This window comes from Anomaloglossus baeobatrachus, chromosome 11, assembly GCF_048569485.1.
Source record: "Anomaloglossus baeobatrachus isolate aAnoBae1 chromosome 11, aAnoBae1.hap1, whole genome shotgun sequence".
NCBI classification, from domain to species: Eukaryota; Metazoa; Chordata; class Amphibia; order Anura; family Aromobatidae; genus Anomaloglossus; species Anomaloglossus baeobatrachus.
In genome coordinates, this window is record NC_134363.1 from 66,812,446 (window position 1) to 66,840,357 (window position 27,912).

At 46.6% G+C, this 27,912-nt stretch overlaps 1 protein-coding gene across 4 annotated transcripts in view; it reads right to left on the reverse strand.

The window, feature by feature from the left end:
- Positions 1 to 27,912, reverse strand: part of GRIN2D (glutamate ionotropic receptor NMDA type subunit 2D) — a 1,213,579-nt gene that overhangs the window by 326,941 nt on the left and 858,726 nt on the right. For all 4 annotated transcript variants that reach the window (XM_075328780.1, XM_075328779.1, XM_075328778.1 and 1 more), the window contains one exon: positions 27,010 to 27,163. In XM_075328780.1, coding sequence (XP_075184895.1) covers positions 27,010 to 27,163 — 154 coding nt within the window. The remainder of the gene's footprint in view (positions 1 to 27,009; positions 27,164 to 27,912) is intronic.

The following is a 27,912-nucleotide window of genomic DNA, read 5'->3' on the forward strand; positions in this document are numbered from 1 at the left end:
CATAAGTTTTTACATGCGGCCCGTCCGGTTTTTGCCGGTTGCGGCACGCTACTGAGCATGCGCAGTGCAAAACAACGCATGCGGCAACCAGATGCGTTTTTTGCCGCATCGCGCCGCATCCGGCATCCATAGGCATGCATTGGAAAAAGCGCCGCATCGGCCGGATGCGGCGCGATGCGGGTTTTTTTGCCGGACAAAAAAACGTGCCAGGATCCGGCAAAAACCGGACCGAACGCAAGGCCATGCGGCACAATCCAACACTAATGAAAGTCTATGTGGAAAAAACGCAACCGGTGGCAAAAAAACTCGGTTGCATTTTTTCTGCAAAGAGCCGGATTGTGCCGCACAGCAAACAACGGATGTGTGAAAGCAGCCTTACACTCACTTTCCCGCTTACCTCTCCAGATCCTCCCTTTCTCACATCCCCCTTTCAGTTTTTGGTACATCTTCTTATCATCACTACTGAGCACTGAAATTCCAGGCCCTCTTCACACTGGGCCGTGATTTTCAGCTTTGATGGAGCACAAGCAAAGTTATGGTGCACTTCTTGTGATATCACAGCATCATGATCTCATATGTGCTGGTGCAGAAATTTCCCTGGCTTTATCAGAGGCAGAAGTTAGGGCCTAGTATGAAGCTTAGAGATTCAGCACTCATTGATAAGAACATGCACCAAAGATCGGACAGGGTATGGGGAGGAGTACAGATGCCAGATAGGTGAGTAGTGATTATAAGTTGTGTTTTTATATATCTTACGTGAAGTTAAATTTTGCCTGATTTGCTTAAAAAAAACTGTGAAAAACTGTGTATATAATATACAAATGTACAGATGGCATAGAGCTGCAACAGTACAGTGGGATGTAAAAGTATGAACATTCCCGGACTAAATTACTGTTAATGTGAACAGTTAAGCAAGTTGATGATGAAATAATCTCGAAAAGGAATAAAGATGATACATATTTCCCTTGTATTTCAGAAAAAAAAAAGAATAATACAAAAAAAATAATAATTATATATATCTATATATATATATATATATATATATATATATATATATATATATATATATATATACACACACACAAAGGAAATATATATATATTCAACTTTTACATTTTAACCTAGTAGCACTCCCCTTTCGCAAGCATCACAGTTTGTAAATGCTTTTTGTAGCCAGCTAAAGGTATTTCAATTCTTGTTTGTGGGATTTTCATCCATTCTTCCTGGGAAAAGTCTTCTAGTTCTGTGAGATTCCTGGCTCGTCTTGCATGCACTGCTCTTTTGAGGTCTAGCCACAGATTTTCAGTTATGTTCTGATGAGGGGACTGTGAGGCCATTGTAAGGAAGTGCTCATTTGGTGCTGAAATCGTCTGCACCAAATTTCAGCACCACATTTCCACCTCCTGGCAAAAAAAAGTTTTTAGCCCTGTGCTTATCTTGGCTGTGCATCAAAAGAAAAGGAACCGCATGCGGCTTTTCATTTTTTAGATAATTAAAAAAAAAATTACATACAGTCCGTCCCCCCCAATTTTGATACCCAGCCAAGATAAAGTCAGCTGGGGGCTGGTAATCTCAGCCCACAGCCGCCCAGTATTGCCACATCTATTAGATGTGACAATCTCGGTGCTATACCAGCTCTTCCTGAATGCCCTGAAGCGGTGGCAATCGGGGTAATAAGGGGTTAATAACAGTGCACAGCTGCTACTAAACACTAGGTTAGTAATAGCACAGGCATCCATGAGATACCTGCATCACACTAACCTGTAAGTGAATGTAAATAAACACAGACACCGAAAAAATACTTTATTTGGACTAAAGTACAAAACTCACCCTTCTTCACCACTTTATTAACCCCCAACACTTTGCAGGTCAGGCGTTATCCACACAAGGTCCCACGCCGCTTCAGCTCTCCTACATAACATAGCCAGTGGCCATAGAGCACAACCGCTGGCTGTGCAGACAATGACTGAGCCGCGATGACTGCAGGCAGACACTGTCACAGGCTGGGGGAGCGTCTGCCTGCAACCAATCACAGACAAGAGGATGGCCAGTGGGTGGGGAAAACACGGAAAGCTGTGTGTATGCGTTGTACAGTACAGGAAGTGAATGCGTGACCCGGAAGCAGTGTGCCGCCATGACACCGAGTCTCGGTAAAGTATGAAACTCTTGCTTATTTTTTGTTTTGTTTATTTTTACTTTAATTCCCGAATCTGGATCATGCACCCGGAATCCCAGGCCAGGGTCCGGCACCCAGATATCCTTGAAACCGCGCGGATCTGGACTTTTACAGTCCGGATCTGCTCAGCCCTACCAATGAGTCATTTAGACAAAAACACCAAATATTTGGAAATCTTTTGCCAAATCCTTAATTATTTTTTTAGAAAATAATACTGAGCCTGTATTGTCTAAGGTGCCACCAGCAAAACTAAAGTTTAAGAACTTAGCGATGTCTCACTGGCCACATGGATCGGTAAGGCATCACACTATTGCTGACCTTTAAAATGCTTGATAGTAAGCACACATTAAAACCCACAAACTTACAAAAACCCTGCGGAAATGCTCAGAGAATGACTGCTGACTTGGTTAACCTCGTCCTTATCTCACCTTTCAAGATGCAATTGAACGCTTGAATAAAACTAAAGATGTTAAATGAATCGCACATTTTCTGGAAAATCAAGCTACTCAAAAGCTGTTATTTCATCATTATCTGCTTACATGTTGAGTACAGGCTATTCCAATTCAGATGGGATAGCCCAAAAATAATGTTACAAATTTATAAACATAAATGGTATACTGGAGCTTCATATATTCATAATTCATCAAAAGCAGACATTTTTACTTGACTATTATGTTAAAATAGGATTATTATGACTTTTGTGCATAATTTCAGAATATAAACTGTTGTCAAATTTGCCTGTAAACCAGCACTTTGGAGTTTAACCCCTTCACAACCTCGGACGAAATAGTACGACATAAATCTTGAAGGCGTAATCACCGGCAGCCTCTGCGGTGAGCCAGTGGTGATCCTCACACATGTCCACTGATTTGAACAGCAGACATGTGTGCCACACAGGCGCAGGGGGCTCCATGATCCACCCTTTACTGTTAACTCCTTAGATCGCACTGTCAAAATGTGACAGCACAATTTAAATAGCCGCAGCAGGGAAATTGCCTTTCCCTGACGCCATCGAAGGCCCCGTGATGCGATTATGGAGAGCCTATGGTCGCCATGCTAGCGACAGGTCATGTGATGACTCATCATGATGTAGTTCCTGTTACAGCCAAAAGAGCAGCGGATGTAAAAAGAACACAGCGATCAGACTGCTGATCCTTATAGTCCCCAGGAAAACTAGTGAAAAAAAAAAAGTTAAAAAAAAAGTTTTAACAATTAAAAAAAAAAACTAAAAGTTCAAATCACCCCCCCATTCACCACATTGAAAATTAAAGAGTAGAGATGAGCGAACCGGTCGCGGTTCGGCTCGAGGTTGGTTCGCCGAACGGACCTCCCGTTCGAGTTCGGTTCGTCGAACGTTCGACGAACCGAACTCGAACTGCATAGGAAACAATGGCAGGCAATCACAAACACAGAAAAACACCTAGAAAACACCCTCAAAGGTGTCCTAAAGGTGACAAACAACTCAAACACATTGGAAAGTGACAAGGACATATACTCATGCGAAAACAAAACAGCTGGACAAGGAAAAAGAGGAGGACACACAGATATAGGCATGGCACGCCCTTCTAAAATCATGTAAAACACCGCAAGGTGACTCCAAGCGGAGTCTCCCTTTTTTCCAAAAATTGGGCCACACACACCCACCCCTTCAGTGGCAGCACTTGTGCCCCAGTTGTACACTTCACAGCTACATTTGCATCAAGCACATTCAAAAATACGCCATTCTTATCCGTCCCCAGGATGACACCGGGGTAGGTAGCAAAGTCTTTCCTGATCCCAGCTCTGTTCATCTTGGCTTCTTTTAAAAACACAGCAAGCAAGGGTTACTCCAAGCGGAGTCTCCCTTTTTTCCAAAAATTGGGCCACACAGACACCCACCCCATCAGTGGCAGCACTTGGGCCCTAGTTGCAAATAGGATGTTTTGATTTGCATCAAGCACATTCAAAAATACGCCATTCTTATCCGTCCCCAGGATGACACCGGGGTACGTAGATAAAGTCTTTGCTGATCCATGACTTGTTCATCTTGGCTTCTTTTAAAAACAATGTAAGCAAGGGTTACTCCAAGCGGAGTCTCCCTTTTTTTCCAAAAATTGGGCCACACAGACACCCACCCCATCAGTGGCAGCACTTGGGCCCTAGTTGCAAACAGGATGTTTTGATTTGCATCAAGCACATTCAAAAATACGCCATTCTTATCCATCCCCAGGATGACACCGGGGTAGGTAGCAAAGTCTTTCCTGATCCCAGCTCTGTTCATCTTGGCTTCTTTTAAAAACACAGCAAGCAAGGGTTACTCCAAGCGGAGTCTCCCTTTTTTCCAAAAATTGGGCCCACACACACCCACCCCTTCAGTGGCAGCAGTTGTGCCCCAGTTGTACACTTCACAGCTAGATTTGCATCAAGCACATTCAAAAATACGCCATTCTTATCCGTCCCCAGGATGACACCGGGGTAGGTAGCAAAGTCTTTCCTGATCCCAGCTCTGTTCATCTTGGCTTCTTTTAAAAACACAGCAAGCAAGGGTTACTCCAAGCGGAGTCTCCCTTTTTTCCAAAAATTGGGCCACACAGACACCCACCCCATCAGTGGCAGCACTTGGGCCCTAGTTGCAAACAGGATGTTTTGATTTGCATCAAGCACATTCCAAATCCACAAGCATTTACTCTCCCCAGGATGACACAGGGGTAGTAAATTCCTTCTGGATCCATGACTTGTTCATTTTGATGAACGTCAGTCTGTCCACATTGTCACTGGACAGACGCGTGCGCTTATCTGTCAGCACACACCCAGCAGCACTGAATACACGTTCAGAGACAACGCTGGCAGCTGGACACGACAAAATCTCCAAGGCGTAACTGGAGAGCTCTGGCCATTTTTCTATGTTTGAAGCCCAAAAGGAGCAAGGCTCCAGTTGCACAGTCATGGCATCGATGTTCATTTGGAGATACTCCTGTATCATCCTCTCCAGCCATTGAGTATGTGTCAGACTTGTTGTCTCTGGTGGCCTTGCAAAAGAGGGTCTAAAAAAATTATGAAAAGATTCCATAAAATTGCTGTTACCGGCACCAGATACGGTCCTACTGGTACGGGTAGACTGGTGAAGATGACGAGACCGTCCCATGTTTGTCAAGTTACAACTGGGAGATTCCCTCCCTGCACCTGCACGGTTGTTTGGTGGAAAAGCCGAGCTAAGATCGAGTAACAGCTTCTGCTGATACTCCTGCATACGTGCGTCCCTTTCTATGGCTGGAATTATGTCACAAAATTTGGACTTGTACCGGGGATCTAATAGTGTGGCAATCCAGTAGTCATCATCACTTCTAATTTTGACAATACGACTGTCATGTTGGAGGTAGTGCAACAAGAAGGCACTCATGTGTCTTGCGCAGCCATGCGGACCAAGTCCACGCTGTGTTTGTGGCATAGAGGTGCTAACCGTTCTTTCTTCCTCTGACATCTCCCCCCAACCTCTTTCAACTGAAATTTGACCAAGGTCTCCCTCATCCGCTGAGTCTTCCATGTCCATGGACAGTTCGTCCTCCATTTCTTCATGTTCTCCTGCACCTTGCTCAACATTTCGCCTGCTACTATGCGCCCTTGTCGATCCCTGTTCCCCATGGTCCCATGCCTGCTGCGTTGGTGATGATGAACGTCTGGATCTTGGTGATGTTGTTGTCCCTTGCACATATGAATCCTCCTGTAGTTCCTCCCCTTCATGTTGTCCCACCCCCTGACTCCGAATAGTGTTTAGCGTGTGCTCCAGCATGTAAATGACTGGAATCGTCATGCTGATAATGGCATTGTCAGAGCTAAACATATTCGTCGCCATGTCGAAACTGTGCAGAAGGGTGCATAGGTCCTTGATCTGAGACCACTCCATCAGGGTGATCTGCCCCACCTCTGCATCTCGTTGGCCCAGGCTATACGTCATGACGTATTGCACCAGGGCTCTGCGGTGCTGCCACAGTCGCTGTAACATGTGTAGAGTTGAATTCCAGCGTGTCGCCACATCGCATTTCAGGCGATGAACCGGCAGGCCGAAAGACTTCTGGAGCGATGCAAGTCGCTCAGCTGCGGCGCTTGAACGCCGGAAGTGAGCAGACAGTTTTCGTGCCCTGTTCAGAAGGCCATCTAGGCCGGGATAGTGTGTTAAAAATTGCTGCACGACAAGGTTCAACACGTGAGCCATACAAGATACGTGTGTCACCTTGCCCAGGCGAAGGGCCGCACCCAGGTTTGCAGCATTGTCGCACACGGCCTTACCAGGCTGCAGGTTGAGTGGAGACAACCATTTATTAAACTCGGACCGCAGAGCTGACCACAACTCCTCAGCTGTGTGACTCTTATTACCAAGACATGTCAAGCTAAAGACCGCCTGATGCCGTTGCGCTCGGCTGCCAGCATAGTAATGAGGCGTGCGTGATTCCTTCTGCGCAGTGAGAACGCTGGTGGCCTGACCAGGCAGGCTTGGGGCGGAGGTGGAGGACCCAGATGAGGTGGAGGATGCAGAAGCTGTGGCGGAACTTGGACAGACAGAGGATTGACACACAAGTCGTGGGGACGGCAAGACTTGTGCAGCAGACCCTTTGTTACGGGGGGCTGTCTGATAATAACCGAAAGGAGTATCAGACAGTCAGGGTCCACCGTGCAAAGACTTTGCTGCAGACTATGGCAGAGTGCAATACCTCTGTTAACTCACAGAAGGATATAATAAGAAAGTAAAGCAATTCCTCCCTTACTTGGAGGGTGTGTGGAATGATCTCTGTTAATAATCACAGAGACAAAGGCAATGTGTGCGAAATGGCACCTACCTAGGTCCGCTCTTCTAGTGGTGCAAAAGAGACGAACAGCAGCGTAATCCGCACAAAGCTCCTACCTGCGTTTGCTCCACTAGTGTGCGAGGACACGAACCACTAGATATGGCACCTGCCTAGGTCCGCTCTTCTAGTGGTGCAAAAGAGACGAACAGCAGCGTAAGCCGCACAAAGCTCCTACCTCTGTTCGCTCCCCTAGTGTGCGAGGATATGAACAACTGCCAGACGCAGTATAAGGAACGTTACCCTAGCGGCAACGTCCACCTACGAGTAGAATCACAAGGCCCAGCCAGACCATGTGCCTCAGGCACCTGCCTATGTCCGCTCCCCTAAGAGGTAAGGATACGGACAGCAGCCGAAGCTGTAAGGTATAAGAACGCTACCCTGCCGGTAGCGCTCACCTAGCATAGACAGAGGAATGCCTAGAGGAACGCGCACAGAGCGTCTACTCATATGCATGAACCAAGAGGACTGAGCACCATGCGGCGTGTGTCAGGGTCTTATATAGACTCTGTGCCTCATCCAAGATGGAGGACACCAGAGCCAATCCGCTGCCAGAACGACAGGAGTGACGTCATGCTGGCCTATCACCGAGCAAGACGTCACAAGCACATGACCAGCGACCAATCGGCATAGAAGGTGTCAGAGACATGTGACCTCGTGTCAGCGATGATGTCACCCGCACATGTGCAATGGCTCCAAGATTGGACTTAGTCTCCGGCGCTCGCACATGTGCAGTAGCAAGAAATCTGGACTTAGTCTCCAGCGCTCGCACATGTGCAGTAGCAAGAAATCTGGACTTAGTCTCCAGCGCTCGCACATGTGCAGTAGCAAGAAATCTGGACTTAGTCTCCAGCGCTTGCACATGTGCAGTAGCAAGAAATCTGGACATAGTCTCCAGTGCTCGCAGCAACCGTAACAGTACCTCCCCCTCAAGGGCCCCCCTCCCGGCGACGCAGGTAATCGGCAACTAAGTCGGGAGCATGGACAGCCTCCTCAGGCTCCCAAGAGCGATGTTCCGGGCCATAGCCCTTCCAATCTATCAAGAAGAACCTGCGCCCTCTAACCATCTTAGAACCAACTATGGCTCGTACCTCATAGCTAGAGCGAGAGGAATCAGAGGCAGGAGAGTGCACTTCACGAGCGTGAGGTAAAATAGCCGGCTTTAGCAGTGAGACATGGAATTTGTCATGAATCCTAAGATGGACAGGTAACTTCAATTGATAGACTACAGGATTTACCTGTCGAAGAACCTCATAAGGACCCAGGAAGCGAGGAGCAAATTTGACAGAGCTCACTCTAAGTCTCACGTGTTTTGCAGAGAGCCACACAAAGTCCCCTGGAGAAAAGACAGGAGCCGGGCGACGAAACCGATCGGACACCGTCTTCATACGGTCCTTAGCTGCTTGGATCGACTCTTGAGTCCGATCCCAAACCTCTCTGGCATTAGTTGCCCAGTCGGCCACAAGAGGAGGAGGTGCAGCAGCGGGAAACGGTACCGGTACCCTAGGGTGTTGCCCATTATTGAGTACGAACGGTGTCTGCCCAGTGGCCTCAGCCAGCGAATTGTTAAGGGCAAATTCTGCCCAGGGTAGGAGGGAGGACCAGTTATCGTGGTTCTCAGCAACAAAGTGTCGAAGGTATATAATCATAGATTGATTGGTACGTTCAACCAAACCATTAGTCTCCGGATGGTATGCCGAAGAGAGATTCAACTCAATTTGCAGAAGGCTACAAAGATCTCGCCAGAAACGGGAAGTAAATTGCGGGCCTCTATCACAAATGATACGATCTGGCATCCCGTGAAGCCTAAAGACATGCTTGAGGAATAGTTTGGCTAGTACCCTGGAAGATGGGATTCTCGATAACGGTACGAGATGAACCATCCGGGAGAAATGGTCCGTAATGACCCACACAAATCTATGTCCCTGTGAACATGGAAGATCACCCACAAAGTCCATGCCTACCACCTCCCATGGTCTATCTGGCACTGGTAAAGGATGCAAGAGCCCAGCCGGTCTCTGCCGTAATGGACGGTTGCGAGCACACGAGTAGCAGGAACCGACATATCTCTTGACGTGGCTGGCTAAGTGTGGCCACCAATACCACCTCTCCAGTAACTCTCGTGTCCGCCTAATACCAAAATGCCCACCCACCTTTGAGGTGTGGGCCCATGACAGTATATCATTCTGTCGATCAGGCGGAACAAAGGTCTTGCCCGGTGGGATTTGGTCTAACGTCACAGGGGAGAGCGTATGAAAAACCCTGGAGGGAAGGATAAGACGAGGTTCGTCAATCTCTTCCTGGGTAGAAAGCATAGAGCGAGACAGGGCGTCTGCCTTGTTATTCTTACTCCCAGACAGATAGTTGATGGAGAAGTGAAAGCGGGAGAAAAACAAGGACCAGCGGGCTTGGCGAGGATTCAGACGCTGAGCGGTTTGTAAGTACGTCAGATTCTTATGGTCTGTATAGACCTGGAAAGGATGTTTCGCTCCTTCCAGCAAGTGACGCCACTCCTCCAAGGCTAATCTCAAGGCGAGCAGTTCCCTATCCCCAATGGTATAGTTTCTCTCTGCCGGTGAAAAGGTTTTAGCAAAGAAGAAACACGGCCTTTTTCTACCTGCACCGTTCTTTTGATACAAGACCGCACCAGCACCCACTGAAGAGGCATCAACCTCTAAGAGGAAGGGCTTATTCTCATCGGGTCTTTGAAGAACGGGAGCAGTTGAAAAGTGTCTTTTTACTGTCTCAAAAGCCTGAGATGTCTCAGTAGACCAGGCTTTGGGATTAGCACCTTTCTTAGTCAAGGCCACCAAAGGGGCCACCAAAGTAGAAAAATGGGGTATGAACTGCCTGTAATAATTTATGAATCCTAAGAAGCGTTGCACCGCCTTCAAGGAATGAGGTTCGGACCATTGCAGGACAGCAGAGAGCTTCGCAGGATCCATAGCCAGACCCTCTTGTGAGATAATGTAACCCAAAAAAGGCAATGAGGACTGCTCGAATACACATTTCTCGAGTTTAGCAAACAATGAGTGCTCCCTTAAACGGGAAAGGACACGAACGACATCCTGACGATGAGTCTCCAGATCAGGAGAAAAAATCAGGATGTCGTCCAGATACACCACTACTGAGGATAACAGTAAATCCCTGAACACATCGTTTACGAAGTCCTGAAATACTGCGGGTGCATTACATAACCCAAAAGGCATGACGAGGTATTCATAGTGACCGTCTCGGGTGTTAAAAGCGGTCTTCCATTCGTCACCCTTTCGAATTCGTACCAAGTTATATGCACCCCGCAGATCCAACTTCGTAAAAACTTGAGCTCCTCTCAGTCTGTCAAAGAGCTCCGAAATTAAAGGTAATGGGTATTTGTTCTTTATTGTGATTGCGTTGAGACCCCTGTAATCTATGCAGGGACGCAAATCACCCTCTTTCTTCCGAACAAAGAAAAACCCAGCTCCCGCGGGAGAGACAGACTTACGAATGAACCCCTTCTCTAAACTCTCTCTTATATAGGTCGACATGGCCTCCGACTCAGGTATCGACAGGGGGTAAACCCTGCCTTTAGGTGGAACCGAACCTGGGATAAGGTCTATGGCACAGTCATACGGCCTATGGGGTGGAAGAACCTCAGCACCCTGTTTGGAGAACACGTCAGCGAAATCCAAATAGGGTGTAGGTATGGGAGAGAGATCAGTTGATGCAACCGCAACGACCTTAGGTGGTAAGGGAAGGCATCGGGACTGACATTTCGAACCCCAACTAATAATGCTGTCAGACTCCCAGTCAATGTGAGGAGCATGAGTCCGAAGCCATGGAAGACCCAGAAGGACGTCGTCTATACCCTCAGGCAAAACAAGAAAAGAAATCTCCTCTATGTGACCCTGAGACAGGGAAAGGCGCAAGGGAACTGTCCTCAATGTAATGGAGTCAGACAACATAGTTCCATTAACAACACGGACAGGAATAGGCGCCTCTAACATGATAGAGGGAATATTGTGTCCCTTTACAAATCCTGAGGACACAAAAATCCCGTCAGCTCCGGAATCCACAAAAGCCATAATAGGCCATGTATTCTCAGATAACGAGAGCTGACCTGGGATACAACACTTAGAGGGTGCAGAAGACGTCTCTAGTAACCCCCCTCTAATGGTTACTAGGCCAGGGAGTTTCCCTGACGACTAGGACACTTGTTGGCATAGTGCCCAGCCTGACGACATACATAACATCTAGGAGGACCAGACTTGCGTAGTCTGGAAAACGTATGACCTAACTCCATAGGAGTGGGAGATGTTTCAGATGTTGAGGAAGATGGTAGTGGACCCTCAACAACTGGAATAGCCCGATGCTTAGGGCGTGAGGAAGAGACCTCGAGTCTACGTTCCTTATGGCGTACATCGATCCTCGTTGCTACTGTGATCAAGTCCTCCAGAGAAGCAGGGACCTCACGAGTAGCAAGGGCATCCTTGACATAGCCTGCCAACCCTCTCCAGAAGATAGGAATCAACACCTTCTCTGGCCAATCTAGTTCTGCCACCAGAGTTCTAAAAGCAATGGCATAAGAACTAGTGGATAACGAACCCTGAGATAGATCTAACAGTCTCAGGGCCGCATCATGGGTAACCTGCGGACCCATGAATACCGCCTTAAGAGCATCAAGAAAGTCTTGATGTCTCAGAGTAACCACATCAGAGCGCTCCCATAGGGGAGTCGCCCATTCTAAGGCTTTGTCCTGAAGTAAGGAGATGATAAAGCCTACTCTGGACCTCTCCGTAGAGAAGCGAGAAGAGTTGACCTCTAGGTGTATCTGACACTGACTAATGAAACCACGACATGATCTGGCATCGCCAGAATATCTGTTTGGCAGAGCAAGTCGAGGATCATGTGCAGATGTCACCATGGTCTGAGGTTTATCCTCTATACTCTTGAGCCGTGACTCAAGTACTTGTATGTAACGGTGTAACTGCTGATATTCTGCCATAACTGCCAGACACTTGGCTCAGTCCTAATGTTACGGGGGGCTGTCTGATAATAACCGAAAGGAGTATCAGACAGTCAGGGTCCACCGTGCAAAGACTTTGCTGCAGACTATGGCAGAGTGCAATACCTCTGTTAACTCACAGAAGGATATAATAAGAAAGTAAAGCAATTCCTCCCTTACTTGGAGGGTGTGTGGAATGATCTCTGTTAATAATCACAGAGACAAAGGCAATGTGTGCGAAATGGCACCTACCTAGGTCCGCTCTTCTAGTGGTGCAAAAGAGACGAACAGCAGCGTAAGCCGCACAAAGCTCCTACCTGCGTTCGCTCCACTAGTGTGCGAGGACACGAACCACTAGATATGGCACCTGCCTAGGTCCGCTCTTCTAGTGGTGCAAAAGAGACGAACAGCAGCGTAAGCCGCACAAAGCTCCTACCTCTGTTCGCTCCCCTAGTGTGCGAGGATACGAACAACTGCCAGACGCAGTATAAGGAACGTTACCCTAGCGGCAACGTCCACCTACGAGTAGAATCACAAGGCCCAGCCAGACCATGTGCCTCAGGCACCTGCCTATGTCCGCTCCCCTAAGAGGTAAGGATACGGACAGCAGCCGAAGCTGTAAGGTATAAGAACGCTACCCTGCCGGTAGCGCTCACCTAGCATAGACAGAGGAATGCCTAGAGGAACGCGCACAGAGCGTCTACTCATATGCATGAACCAAGAGGACTGAGCACCATGCGGCGTGTGTCAGGGTCTTATATAGACTCTGTGCCTCATCCAAGATGGAGGACACCAGAGCCAATCCGCTGCCAGAACGACAGGAGTGACGTCATGCTGGCCTATCACCGAGCAAGACGTCACAAGCACATGACCAGCGACCAATCGGCATAGAAGGTGTCAGAGACATGTGACCTCGTGTCAGCGATGATGTCACCCGCACATGTGCAATGGCTCCAAGATTGGACTTAGTCTCCGGCGCTCGCACATGTGCAGTAGCAAGAAATCTGGACTTAGTCTCCAGCGCTCGCACATGTGCAGTAGCAAGAAATCTGGACTTAGTCTCCAGCGCTCGCACATGTGCAGTAGCAAGAAATCTGGACTTAGTCTCCAGCGCTTGCACATGTGCAGTAGCAAGAAATCTGGACATAGTCTCCAGTGCTCGCAGCAACCGTAACACCCTTCACCATCTATCACCATAGTTACCCAGTGCCCAGTCAGCGACATGTAACGTCCCTGTCCATGCTTACTGGTCCAAGTATCGGTGGTGAAATGCACCCGTTCACACACAGAGTTTCTCAAGGAAGCGGTGATGTTGTGTGCGACATGCTGGTGTAGCGCGGGCACACCTTTCTTAGAGAAGTAGTGGCGACTAGGCATCTGGTACTGGGGCACAGCGACAGACATAAGGTCTCTAAAATCCTGTGTGTCCACTAGGCGGAAAGGCAGCATTTCGGTAGCCAACAGCTTACAGAGGGATAGAGTCAACCTCTTAGCTTTGTCATGGGTCGGAGGAAGTGGCCTTTTATTTGACCACATCTGAGGGACAGAGATCTGGCTGCTGTGTGTAGACGGTGTTGAGTAGGGTGTCCCTGGAAAAATGCAGGTTTGTGAGGAAAGTGCAGGCGGAGACATGATGTTGCCTTCATCCAACGTTGGTGCTATCGATGTCTGAGAGAGCTGTACACACTCACTTGTTTCCCCTTCCAAACCAACTGACGACCTTACAAGCAAACTGCCTGTTGCGGTTACAGTGGTGGAAGTTTTGCGTGGAAAAACAGGTGTGACAGCTGTCCCCACAGTCCTAGAAGATGAAGAGCGCGCGGATGCACTGGAAGGGGCGGGCGGTGGATGGTTCGCTCCGCTAGCCGGCATTGCAGCACGGTGAGCTTCCCACCGGGACTTATGATATTTATTCATGTGACGATTCATGGAAGAAGTTGTCAAACTGCTGAGGTTTTGACCTCTACTAACAGAATCATGACAAATGTTACATATCACATGAGTTGGGCGATCTTTTTCGATGTGAAAAAAGGCCCAGGCTAGGCAAGGCTTAGAGGCCATGCGACCTGTTGATCCACCCCGAATAATGCTCATAGGCAGAGTGGTGGCTGAGGATGCAGTTGTAGACGTGCTACCAGTGCTCCGACTCTGTCCAGGAAGGCGCAAGGTAACTTCGTCGTCGGTTGCATCCTCCTCCACCGCCTCTGTTGACCTCCTCGAGTGCCTGACTGGGGGTTGACAGTAGGTGGGATCTAGAACGTCATCATCAATTGTTGTGTTTGCACTCCCCTCCCCCTCAGACCGAGCCTCTTCTTGCCCTGACCGAATATTTAAGTTGTCATCCCAATCGGGTATCTGCGTCTCATCTTCATCAGTATGTTCCTCATTGTCTATAACCACAGGTGTTACAGTTTGTGACAAAGGGTCAACATTATGCTCAGAAACTTGGTCCTCACGGCCTGAATCTGAGTCACAAAGGTTCTGGGCATCACTGCAGACCATTTCCTGTTCTGTACTCACTGTAGCTTGGGAGCAGACCTCTGATTCCCAGGCTATAGTGTGACTGAACAGCTCTGCAGACTCAGCCATCTCAGTTCCACCATACTGTGCAGGGCTGATGGAGACTTCAGAGCTGGGAGAAATCAAGTGTGATTGGGATGACAACTCAGAGGAATGGTGTTTTTTGGATGCGGTACTTGAAGTGGCTGAGAGGGCACTTGTTGGACCACTTGAGATCCATTCAAGCATTTTCCTTTTTTGCCCATCATCTACCTTTATTCCTCTTGTTCGTGTCCGTAAAAAAAGGAGCACATCGGATTGTCCACAATAAGTAGTAGACATCTTACCGTATTTTTCGCTTTATAAGACGCACTTTTCCTCCCCAAATTTTGGGAGGAAAATGGGGGGTGCGTCTTATAAAGCGGTAGCGGGGGGGGGGGGGTCCTGTCTGAGGCGATCGGGCGGGTGCCTGTGGCTGCATGCAAGCGCCCGGGTACCTGTACTTGCATGCAGCGGCAGCCGGGTACCCGTGGCTGTGTACGGGCGGCAGCGGGTGCTGTGTGGGGTCGGCAGCCAGGTACCTGTGCTTGCATGCGGTGGCAGACGGGTACCCATGGCTGTGTGCGGGCGGCAGCCGGGTGCTGTGTGCGAGCGGCAGTCGGGTGACCGTGCAGGTACCCGGCTGCCGCCCTCACACAGTCACCCATCTGCCGCCCGCACACAGCCATGGGTACCCGGCTGCCACCGCACGCAAGCACAGGTACCCGGCGGCTTGTACGCGGGGTGGGCGGGCAGCCTGCTGGCTGCCACTCTGTGCATGCGGGGCGGGCGGCTGTGCAGCTTACCAGTTGTCCGCGGTCCCACTTTCAAATGATGGCGCCGGTGGAGCTCTTGGATGAGAGCTCCATCTGCGCACGCGCTGCTCCGGGAGTCAGCGCGTGCGCAGATGGAGCCCTTGGATGAGAGCTCCATCTGCGCATGCGTCGCTCCGGGCGCCATTACTTGAATCGGGACCGCGGACACACTCCACCACTGAGCCGTCGCCGCCGCTCCCACTACTGAGCCGCCGCTGCCACCACTGAACCGGGACCGCGGACACACGCCACCACTGAGCAGTCCCTGCCGCTGCCACCACTGAGCAGTTGCCGCCGCTCCCACCACTGAGCCGCCGCCGCCGCTGCCACCACTGAACCGGGACCGCGGACACACGCCACCACTGAGCAGTCCCTGCCGCTGCCACCACTGAGCAGTCCCTGCCGCTGCCACCACTGAGCAGTCCCTGCCGCTGCCACCACTGAGCAGTCCCTGCCGCTGCCACCACTGAGCAGTTGCCGCCGCCGCTGCCACCACTGAACCGGGACCGCGGACACTCACTGCACCGGCCTGCTGCACGGCTCACACGCCACGGCTGCTGCCGCCACCACGGACCCCACGGATCCTGCCACCGCGGACGCCACCGCGCCTGCAACCACGGCACCTGCAACCACGGACCCCGCTGCCACTGACCTGCCGCGCCTGCCAGCACAACCTGTGCCTCCTGTGACCCCGCTTCACCACCACTGCTGCCCCCCTCCGGTAAGAGAACACCGGAGTATAAGACGGACCCCATTTTTCTTTTTTTTACCTTTTTTATGTCTAAGTTTGGGGTGCGTCTTATATTCCGGTGCGTCTTATAAAGCGAAAAATACGGTACTTTTGCTAGTAGATGGTCTATCTTCAGCAGATGATAATGGAGCTTTGCCACCTTCCCCACTGACAAAACATTTTTTGCCTTTTCCACCACGCCTCTTCCCCTTTCCACCAGCATCTGTCATTTTGCCACTCATGTTGATTGCGACAAGATTGTGGACTGAAAATGTGGTAGTAAAAATTGAGAGGTGGTGAAGATTGCAGTGGTGGTCTAGCTTTATTAACAGCAGAATAATAAAGAATAAATATCCCTGACAATGTAACTTAGTTATAATTCGTTGGAGTGTGCAACGCAGGCAGACGTGCTGCAAATGTCTTGGCACTAGTGGGACTATAGCAAAGTCCAATAGCCACGTATAGGATGCCACTAGGTACACTGAGTGTTTGCTAGTATAATGGCTTCGTTATAATTTGTTGTAGTGTGCAACGCAGGCAGATGCGCTCTGCAAATGTCTTGGCACTAGTGGGACTATAGCAAAGTCCAATAGCCACGTATAGGATGCCATTAGGTACACTGAGTGTGTGCTAGTATAATGGCTTCGATATAATTAGTTGGAGTGTGCAACGCAGGCAGATGCGCTCTGCAAATGTCTTGGCACTAGTGGGACTATAGCAAAGTCCAATAGCCACGTATAGGATGCCACTAGGTACACTGTGTGTTTGCTAGTATAATGGCTGAGTTTAAAAAACTTGGAGTGTGCAATGCAGGCAGATGTGCTCTGCTAATGTCTTTGCACTAGTGGGACTATAGCAAAGTCCAATAGCCACGTATAGGATGCCACTAGGTACACTGAGTGTTTGCTAGTATAATGGCTTCGTTATAATTAGTTGGAGTGTGCAACGCAGGCAGATGCGCTCTGCAAATGTCTTGGCACTAGAGGGACTATAGCAAAGTCCAATAGCCACGTATAGGATGCCACTAGGTACACTGAGTGTTTGCTAGTATAATGGCTTCGTTATAATTAGTTGGAGTGTGCAACGCAGGCAGATGCGCTCTGCAAATGTCTTGGCACTAGAGGGACTATAGCAAAGTCCAATAGCCACGTATAGGATGCCACTAGGTACACTGAGTGTGTGCTAGTATAATGGCTTCGTTATAATTAGTTGGAGTGTGCAACGCAGGCAGATGCGCTCTGCAAATGTCTTGGCACTAGAGGGACTATAGCAAAGTCCAATAGCCACGTATAGGATGCCACTAGGTACACTGAGTGTGTGCTAGTATAATGGCTTCGTTATAATTAGTTGGAGTGTGCAACGCAGGCAGATGCGCTCTGCAAATGTCTTGGCACTAGAGGGACTATAGCAAAGTCCAATAGCCACGTATAGGATGCCACTAGGTACACTGAGTGTGTGCTAGTATAATGGCTTCGTTATAATTAGTTGGAGTGTGCAACGCAGGCAGATGCGCTCTGCAAATGTCTTGGCACTAGTGGGACTATAGCAAAGTCCAATAGCCACGTATAGGATGCCACTAGGTACACTGAGTGTTTGCTAGTATAATGGCTTCGTTATAATTAGTTGGAGTGTGCAACGCAGGCAGATGCGCTCTGCAAATGTCTTGGCACTAGTGGGACTATAGCAAAGTCCAATAGCCACGTATAGGATGCCACTAGGTACACTGAGTGTTTGCTAGTATAATGGCTTCGTTATAATTAGTTGGAGTGTGCAACGCAGGCAGATGCGCTCTGCAAATGTCTTGGCACTAGTGGGACTATAGCAAAGTCCAATAGCCACGTATAGGATGCCACTAGGTACACTGAGTGTTTGCTAGTATAATGGCTTCGTTATAATTAGTTGGAGTGTGCAACGCAGGCAGATGCGCTCTGCAAATGTCTTGGCACTAGTGGGACTATAGCAAAGTCCAATAGCCACGTATAGGATGCCACTAGGTACACTGAGTGTGTGCTAGTATAATGGCTTCGTTATAATTAGTTGGAGTGTGCAACGCAGGCAGATGCGCTCTGCAAATGTCTTGGCACTAGTGGGACTATAGCAAAGTCCAATAGCCACGTATAGGATGCCACTAGGTACACTGAGTGTTTGCTAGTATAATGGCTTCGTTATAATTAGTTGGAGTGTGCAACGCAGGCAGATGCGCTCTGCAAATGTCTTGGCACTAGTGGGACTATAGCAAAGTCCAATAGCCACGTATAGAATGCCACTAGGTACACTGAGTGTTTGCTAGTAAAATTGCTTATTTTAAAAAACTTGGAGTGTGCAATGCAGGCAGATGTGCTCTGCAAATGTCTTGGCCCTAGTGGGACTATAGCAAAGTCCAATAGCCACGTATAGGATGCCACTAGGTACACTGAGTGTGTGCTAGTATAATGGCTTCGTTATAATTAGTTGGAGTGTGCAACGCAGGCAGATGCGCTCTGCAAATGTCTTGGCACTAGTGGGACTATAGCAAAGTCCAATAGCCACGTATAGGATGCCACTAGGTACACTGAGTGTTTGCTAGTATAATGGCTTCGTTATAATTTGTTGTTGTGTGCATCGCAGGCAGATGCGCTCTGCAAATGTCTTGGCACTAGTGGGACTATAGCAAAGTCCAATAGCCACGTATAGGATGCCACTAGGTACACTGAGTGTGTGCTAGTGTAATGGCTTCGTTATAATTAGTTGGAGTGTGCAACGCAGGCAGATGCGCTCTGCAAATGTCTTGGCACTAGTGGGACTATAGCAAAGTCCAATAGCCACGTATAGGATGCCACTAGGTACACTGAGTGTTTGCTAGTATAATGGCTTCGTTATAATTAGTTGGAGTGTGCAACGCAGGCAGATGCGCTCTGCAAATGTCTTGGCACTAGTGGGACTATAGCAAAGTCCAATAGCCACGTATAGGATGCCACTAGGTACACTGAGTGTTTGCTAGTATAATGGCTTCGTTATAATTTGTTGTAGTGTGCAACGCAGGCAGATGCGCTCTGCAAATGTCTTGGCACTAGTGGGACTATAGCAAAGTCCAATAGCCACGTATAGGATGCCACTAGGTACACTGAGTGTGTGCTAGTATAATGGCTTCGTTATAATTAGTTGGAGTGTGCAACGCAGGCAGATGCGCTCTGCAAATGTCTTGGCACTAGTGGGACTATAGCAAAGTCCAATAGCCACGTATAGGATGCCACTAGGTACACTGAGTGTTTGCTAGTATAATGGCTTCGTTATAATTTGTTGTAGTGTGCAACGCAGGCAGATGCGCTCTGCAAATGTCTTGGCACTAGTGGGACTATAGCAAAGTCCAATAGCCACGTATAGGATGCCACTAGGTACACTGAGTGTTTGCTAGTATAATGGCTTTGTTATAATTAGTTGGAGTGTGCAACGCAGGCAGATGCGCTCTGCAAATGTCTTGGCACTAGTGGGACTATAGCAAAGTCCAATAGCCACGTATAGGATGCCACTAGGTACACTGAGTGTTTGCTAGTATAATGGCTTCGTTATAATTAGTTGGAGTGTGCAACGCAGGCAGATGCGCTCTGCAAATGTCTTGGCACTAGTGGGACTATAGCAAAGTCCAATAGCCACGTATAGGATGCCACTAGGTACACTGTGTGTTTGCTAGTATAATGGCTGAGTTTAAAAAACTTGGAGTGTGCAATGCAGGCAGATGTGCTCTGCTAATGTCTTTGCACTAGTGGGACTATAGCAAAGTCCAATAGCCACGTATAGGATGCCACTAGGTACACTGAGTGTTTGCTAGTAAAATTGCTTAGTTTAAAAAACTTGGAGTGTGCAATGCAGGCAGATGTGCTCTGCAAATGTCTTGGCACTAGTGGGACTATAGCAAAGTCCAATAGCCACGTATAGGATGCCACTAGGTACACTGAGTGTTTGCTAGTATAATGGCTTCGTTATAATTTGTTGGAGTGTGCAACGCAGGCAGACGTGCTCTGCAAATGTCTTGGCACTAGTGGGACTATAGCAAAGTCCAATAGCCACGTATAGGATGCCACTAGGTACACTGAGTGTTTGCTAGTAAAATGGCTTAGTTTAAAAAACTTGGAGTGTGCAATGCAGGCAGATGTGCTCTGCAAATGTCTTTGCACTAGTGGGACTATAGCAAAGTCCAATAGCCACAGATAGGATGCCACTAGGTACACTGAGTGTTTGCTAGTATAATGGCTTAGTTAGAATGAGTTGGAGTGTGCAGAGGACAAGAGGGTACAGTGGCAGGATTGTGGTGCTCTGGGTAGAGGAATGGAAGCCTGCCTTTCTATTCCCTCCTAATGGTGAAATGCAGGGAGGAAATCCCTGACCTGGGCTACACAGACGCTGTTGCTGTTTGCAGGACCTGTCACCTATGGCTCTCTGACCCTGCCGGTACGAGCCCTTAAAAGGACTGCTAGAATGTGCTCTCCCTAAGCTGTCTAACGCTGTGTATGCAGCGCATACAGCTGTATCGGCGATAGGACAAAGGACGGAACTGCGACAGTGATGTCTGACACCAAAGACGCAGAAGGCAGATAATGGCGATCGTGAAGAAAATGTCCGGTTTTATAATGCAGGGACATGTGACATGCAGATCCTATCACACATGCCGTTGCTTCTCTGCCTCAAAGTCCACTTAGGTGTGTGTGTGTCTGTGATTGGCTGACATGCTGGCCAGCCCCACAAGACGCGCGCGCTTAGGGAAGGAAGACAAGAAAAAAAAAAAAAAAAATGGCGATCGCCATTATCCATACAGCAGTGATCTGAAGGCGCTGTTCACGCACACTATACACTGAAATGTGATAATAGTTTGATTCACAGAGTGACTTACACTATTACAGCAGAAACCAAGCTAAGATTTAGCTGTTTTTTGGCTGCTAGAACCGTTCTCGAACGTTTCTAGAACTATCGAGCTTTTGCAAAAAGCTCGAGTTCTAGTTCGATCTAGAACATGCCCCAAAATCACTCGAGCCTAGAACTGGAGAACCACGAACCACGAACCGCGCTCAACTCTAGTTGCGACATCGCTACTGCGATATCGTCGGGGTCAAATCGAAAGTGACGCACATCCGGCGCCGGTAACGACGTCGCAACGTGTAAAGCCTAGATGTACCGATAAACGATCGCAAAAGCGTCGTAAATCAGTGATCTGTGTAGCGTCGGACATTTTCATAATGTCACACCAATAGGAGATACGATGTTGTTCCTCATTCCTGCGGCACCACACATCGCTGTGTATGAAGCCGCAGGAGCGAGGAACATCTCCTTACCTGCCTCCACTGGCTATGCGGAAGGAAGGAGGTGGGCGGGATGTTTACTTCCCGCTCTTCTCCGCCCCTCCGCTTCTATTGGCCACTTGCTGTGTGACGTTACTGTGACGCCGTACGACCCGCCCCCATAGGAAGGAAGGAAGGAGGCGGGTCGCCGGCCAGAGCGATGTCGCAGGGCAGGTAAGTGCGTGTGAAGCTGCCGTAGCGATAATGTTCGCTACGGCAGCTATCACAAGATATCGCATGTGTGACGGGGGCGGGTACTATCGCGCTCAGCATCCCTAGCTGATGCTAGTGATGTCACAGCGTGCAAAGTACCCCTAAGTCCCCTACCTCCAGTCTTATACTTACCTACTGCCATCTTCACCTTCTATTTAGGCCACTGCGGTCGATCTTTGGCAGTTTGTGACCTGCCGGCTCCTCCAGTGTTTCAAGGAGCAAGTTGGAGGTAACTCTTCAATACAAGTCTATGAGATCTTCTTTCTGGCCTCGTTCTTGCTCTCATAGACTTGTGTTGATCTCTTATGACATGACTTATTGCCAGTCGGTTACAAGATGACGACTCAAAATGGAAGCAACACAAAGAAAACATGAAGACGCCGGAGGGAGAGTATATTACTAGAGGCAGGGACCTTAGATAAACACCGCCACTCCAGCACTGAAAAGAAAAAATTTTGAAGAGGTGCTCTAAGAATTAATAAGATGGCTTGTACTATTAGAATAAGTGTGTGCAGCATTAGTTCCCAGGAACTTCTAGTTCATTCTGAACTATCATAGTGGTCACTGATTTTTTTACAATTTACTATATTAATATTAATATTATTCATTTTATTTAGCACCATTTATGCAAATGCATTTTCATTTTTCTTAATATATTTTCATCTTTGTAGATGTGATTTATATGTTTTTATATGTATGTTATATATATAATCTTGTTTTTTTATGTGTATCTATTTTATTATTTATTGAATTGGCATTGATGAACAAATGTACACAGATTCAAGGTTATAGCACATTGATATTTTTAAAACATTTATCTATATATTTTTCCAGTAATGTTGTTAGAGTCCATGGGCATAAATTATAATGTTGTTTACAGCCTTAAAGGAGTGCTCTTTATATCTATCTTTATAGTCTTAGCACTTTTGTAATTTGTTTTATTATAAAATATTCTACACTCTTCTCTATCTAGCTAATCCCGAAATGTGTTTTTTCACTCCACTTATTGTGATGTTTTGTTCATCAGGAGTCTTAAATGGTAGATGTGAGTGCAGCGCCGGCTCTCTGCTTCTATCTGCACTGTCGCAGCTTCTGACTGTTAATAGATATTATCTATTAATTTGAGGAAGGTTATAGAAGCTATAAAACAGTGCTTGTGTCACTCACACTGCTTCTGTCTCCATCACCTAAAAATGTCTTGATTTACATACTCACAGCAGGATAATGCAGTGGAGAACTGCTCAGGCCAAAAAACTAATGCACTACCAGGATGCAACCAGACCCCCAATAGATGGAGACATCACAGGTGCAAGAGGAGCAAATCACTCACACAACTCCAGAATATGGATGGGGTAATCGCTAGATAATAAAATTGCACACTAGTGGCTTGCATAGGGCTCTTTTCACACTTACAGGTGCATAGTTTCCTAGTCAGCAGCCTATTACACGCCCATACTATTCGACCAGGCGGGCTGCCTGGTACTTATGTGCACCATATAGGGACGGGGACTCCATTATGCAAGTACCAAACATACGCCCTATGCAAACCACTAGTGTGCAATTTTACCATCCAGCGATCACCCCCTCCATGTTCTGGAGTTGTGAGTGATTTGCTCCTCTTGCACCTGTGATGTCTCCATCTATTGGGGATTTTGCTGCAGCCTGTTAGTGCATTAGTTTTTTGGCCTGGGCAGTTCACCACTTCTTTATCCTGCTGTGAGCAAGTTAAATTGTGGAATATATTTAGTCCTCTTTTTGCTATTTTTCTATTTATATAGATTAGTGTAAGGACCTACAAGTATGAAGAACCATGACGTGGTTTGTAGGCTGCCGTTATTTTGGCCATACTATCGACTAATACCTCAGATATTTTGAATATATTTTTCTGCACATAACATTTTATACGGGGTGCAGCCAGGCCCCTTTATGTTTGGACTTGCATAATGGAGCCCCCGTCCCTATATGGTGCACATAAGTACCAGGCAGCCAACCTGGTCGAATAGAATGGGCATATAATAGGCTGCTGACTAGGTTACTATGCACCTGTAATTGTGAACGGCGCCCTATGCAAGCCACTAATGTGCAATTTTATCATCTAGCAATCACCCTCTCCATGTTTGGGAGTTGTGTGAGTGATTTGCTCCTCTTGCACCTGTGATGCCTCCATCTATTGGGGATTTGGTTGCATCCTGGTATTGCATTAGTTTTTTTGGCCTGATCAGTTCACCACTGCTTTAGCCTGCTGTGAGTATATTAAATTGTGGAGGATATTTACTCATCTTTTTGTTGTTTTTTCTATGTCTTGATTTAAACTTCAAAGCTGTGGGTAGGCAGAAGTAGAGTTCTTGCACAGTGCTCACCTCTCCCACAGCTTCTACAAACACCATGGAAATAGGGCATCTTAAGAAGAAGGGTCAACAATAAAAGAAGCTATAGTGAGTAACTGCAGCGCCGCTCCCGGGTGACGTCCTGTTGTAAGAGGAGTAGTAGACGCTGCAGGAAGTGAGTGCAGCTCCAGCCTCCTGTGATATCACATTTGAATCTCTTCTCAAACAAAACATCACAGAAAATGAAATAAAAAAAACACTTTTAGGGATTAAATGACAAAAGTAAATGACAAAAGTGCTTAGGGTATAAAATAAGTATTTAGAAAAGACATTTTAGGTACCGAACAACCCCTTTAGTTGTATCTGCAATGCTCCATCTTTTTTGCTTTATGTATGAATCAAAGTGTTCTTTGTTGTATATTCATTGTTTAGAAGTATGGTATCTCTATAATGTATAGGACAGATCTCTTTATAAATGAGTCATATCCTATGTAGTAAACATACTGCACTGTAACACCCATCTTTAAATTATATGCAGACTTGTTTGTTCCTGGAGATCCACAATGTAGAGCAATCAAGCTCAAGATAAAAGTGTATAGTCTCACTTAAAAAAGTAACTTAATTTAATAAAAATAACTGAAACTTATAACCTAGACATACAAATGCAATTAATTATTCACATATTCAATGCTACATACTTCTCTTGGCGGGAGATTGCATTTGTTTGTATTCAACTATGCGCCATTCATTGCAAAAAAACTGATCTGCAATACCAGTCACAACTTAACTTGTTTTCACCAGAGAACTTGTTTATGCCTCAGACTTGATCTGGTGGCCTTCTGTGCTGTAATTCGTTTCCCTCTACACTGGACCATGGTCAGGTTCGGTCGGTGTCCAGGTTCTGAACTATTTATCTCTGTGTTTACATGTTTTGTATTCATTGCCTTTAAGCCAACAGGTGTTTCCTATGATGTGATTTGGTCTGCCCTATCACCCAGTGGATGTAACTATTTAATGGAGTGCAGCTTCAATTCTTCACTGGTGAAATTTCTAAAGAGGACTTGCTTGGGACTACAGCCGGTTTGTACAGTATTTCTTGTGGCAGACATTTACTTTTCTTTTAACTTCTTTTACTATGCACCTTCCCCGGATTCTTTAGGAGGTAAGTGGCTTGATGGCTGCTTATGAAACGAATGTCTAAGTGGTCATCTTAGTCATCTGTTTAGGGTTGTTTGAGTCTGGGGCCTTTAGTGATTGCGCAGCTGGGACTTCTAGTCTGTACAAGATGTGGGCGGGTCAGGTGCAGTAGCTTAAGTAAGACCTTATTTTTTCGTTATTTGTCATATGTGCACTTTAGTGTGCATAGTATCTTCAAGATAGGTGATAAATTATTTTTGATATATGTCTGACCACTAGGACCTGCATTGAATAGTAGAATTTGGAGCTTTTATACCTGTTAAAATGGAAAAGTACTATGCATGCCCAACTACAGCTCCATTAATTCCTTATGGGGCAGTCAAATACTCCACTTCAGTTATTCTGACAGCCTCATAGGAAATTGAGTGGTGGTAAAGCATGTGCACTGCATAGGTTCTAACTTGTTTTCCGCATAGAGCTTGTAGGACCGGTATTGCATTGTGCATGAAAAACAAATCAGTTGTGTCTTTGTAATCCTGGACAACTGTTGGTACAAAATTTGTTCGGCATTGGCAGTTAACACTAGAAGTCCCAGGAATTTTGAGCTCCATAGGGTTCCAATGGTAGAAATGTTAAATGATCCCTTTCTGGGACTTCTAGTGTTAAAGGGGTTGTCCACTATTTTTTCATTGATAGCTTATCCTTAGGATATTTAATCAATGTCAAATCGGGTCCAACACCCTGCACCCCCGCCGATTAGCTGTTTTCGTTGCGAGTCATAACCGCAAGCAACAGGAAATGCTCCGTTTCGGAGCTGCTCCTTCTTCTGATAGTGGCCATGGCCGGGTACTGCACATCCGCCTCCTATTCAGATCAATTGGAGGCAAATGTGCAGTACCCAGCCGTGACCACTATCAGGACATGGAGCAGTTCCGGTACTGTGAATTTCCGGCTGCCGCTTTGGGCACCAAGAACAGCTGATCGGCGAGTGTCGGACCCTGGCCGATATGACAGTGATGACCTATGTTAAAGATGGGCCATCAATGTAAAAGTAGTAGATAACCTCTTTAACTCCTACAGTTATTATGTTAGCATAGATCCAATTTACATCATCCTCATAGATGTGATGGTATTAAAATACCATTGCATAAAATTTTTAAAAGAGGGAGTAAAACGTTGTTCCTTCTTTTAAAATTTGTTTAAGGGCTACAATCAGTTTGCTTGAGAAATAGATTTAACATAGAATAGTACAGTAATTGGTGAGATATTTGTATATGTAAAAGAAACTAGGATGGAGTTATAACGAAAAATTATATTTTCATGCTAAGGAAATGCCATTTTTAATATTTTTTTTTTAGCTAAAAAGTCAGAAGTCAATCCAAAAGTTTATAGAAGAAGAGTCCTATAAATGTTCTATTCTTTTTGTATCTACCGTTGGCTTTGGCAAAAGAAAATGCCATAAAAAATTGGCACAAAACCTGTATGTGGGATTCCAGCCTTAGGATAAAATCAAACATGACATTTTTATGGCAGTTTATAGGGCTTTGAGCCAAACACAGGAGTGGACACAAAAGAGAGGAGAAGGGTTAGACTTTTTGTTATAATATCCTTCTTTTTACATTTTGCTTGAGAAATAGAAAATATAAACCTGTATGTGTGATTTTAGCATGAGAGTGACTAAGATGGACCTTGACTGTAAAATAATTCTAAGAAGTAAATATTTGATGTGTCTTTAGTCTTTGAATTTAACTTTGGTGCCTGTCGAGAAAATTTCTAACCACAACCTCTCCATGACTGAAAGCTTAACTATGGTGTCAGCCGGATGCATGATTTTGTCAGACCAGAGCTCCAACATAAAACAAGATGAAAGGATGGAGGCAAAAACTGTAGTTTATTTTGTTTTAAAACCACTAATCCTTGCCAAAGGAAGAAAAAAACCGATGTGTTATATTATTACCTAAAAATGCTGACGGGGAGACTGTTCCGTTGCTTCTAGACACCATCACACTGATCCCTGTTTCCACAAAGGGAACCGAGAAGTCAATAATTTCAGATCGTTCCTCGTTTATAGTGAGAGAGCCGATGGCCATATCGGCGCGTTGGTAAAACACCTGTCAAAATAAAATAACAGAAATATAGAGGCTGCAATGAGAGACTGAAGGAAACTGTTCAACAACAAAACATTTCTAGATTTTAGATTGTCACTGACTATTACTAGATGTACTTTTGTCATTCTGTGACACCGAAAACAGAAACACATTGCCTCCTTTTCTCTTCCATCAAAAGGATTATCTGATCATCATAAAAAAGTTGTTTTTAACATAATATATAGAGTTGAGCAAGTACCTAACTATTCATACTCTCTGTACTCATAACGAGTACTGTCTAATACTCGCGTATTCATTCCGAATAGTGTGTGCAATGTAAGTCAATGGGGGAACACTCGCAATGTAATGAATAACTCGAATGCCGTATTATTTGTGAGAGTAGCGAATAGTACGGCATTCCGGTTACTCCGGTTACTGCGAGTATTCCCCATTGACTTGCATTACACACACTATTCAGAATGAATATGTGAGTATTAGACAGGAGTCTGTTGTGATCCGGAACCATGGAAGACCACCATAAATCATTAGTAAAAGGTGAAAAGAGCATTAGCAACTAATCTGGCCGCCATCCCCTTACTAACCATCAACACTAGAAGTAGCCGAGGGGTGAACTAACATCCTGTGCAACGCGAACCCAGCCGGAGAACTAGCTATCCTAAAGGAAGGAAAGATGAATAACTCTCTGCCTCAGAAAATAGATAAAGAATAGCAAGCCCCCCACATTCAAAGACTGCGGTGATATAGGAAAACAC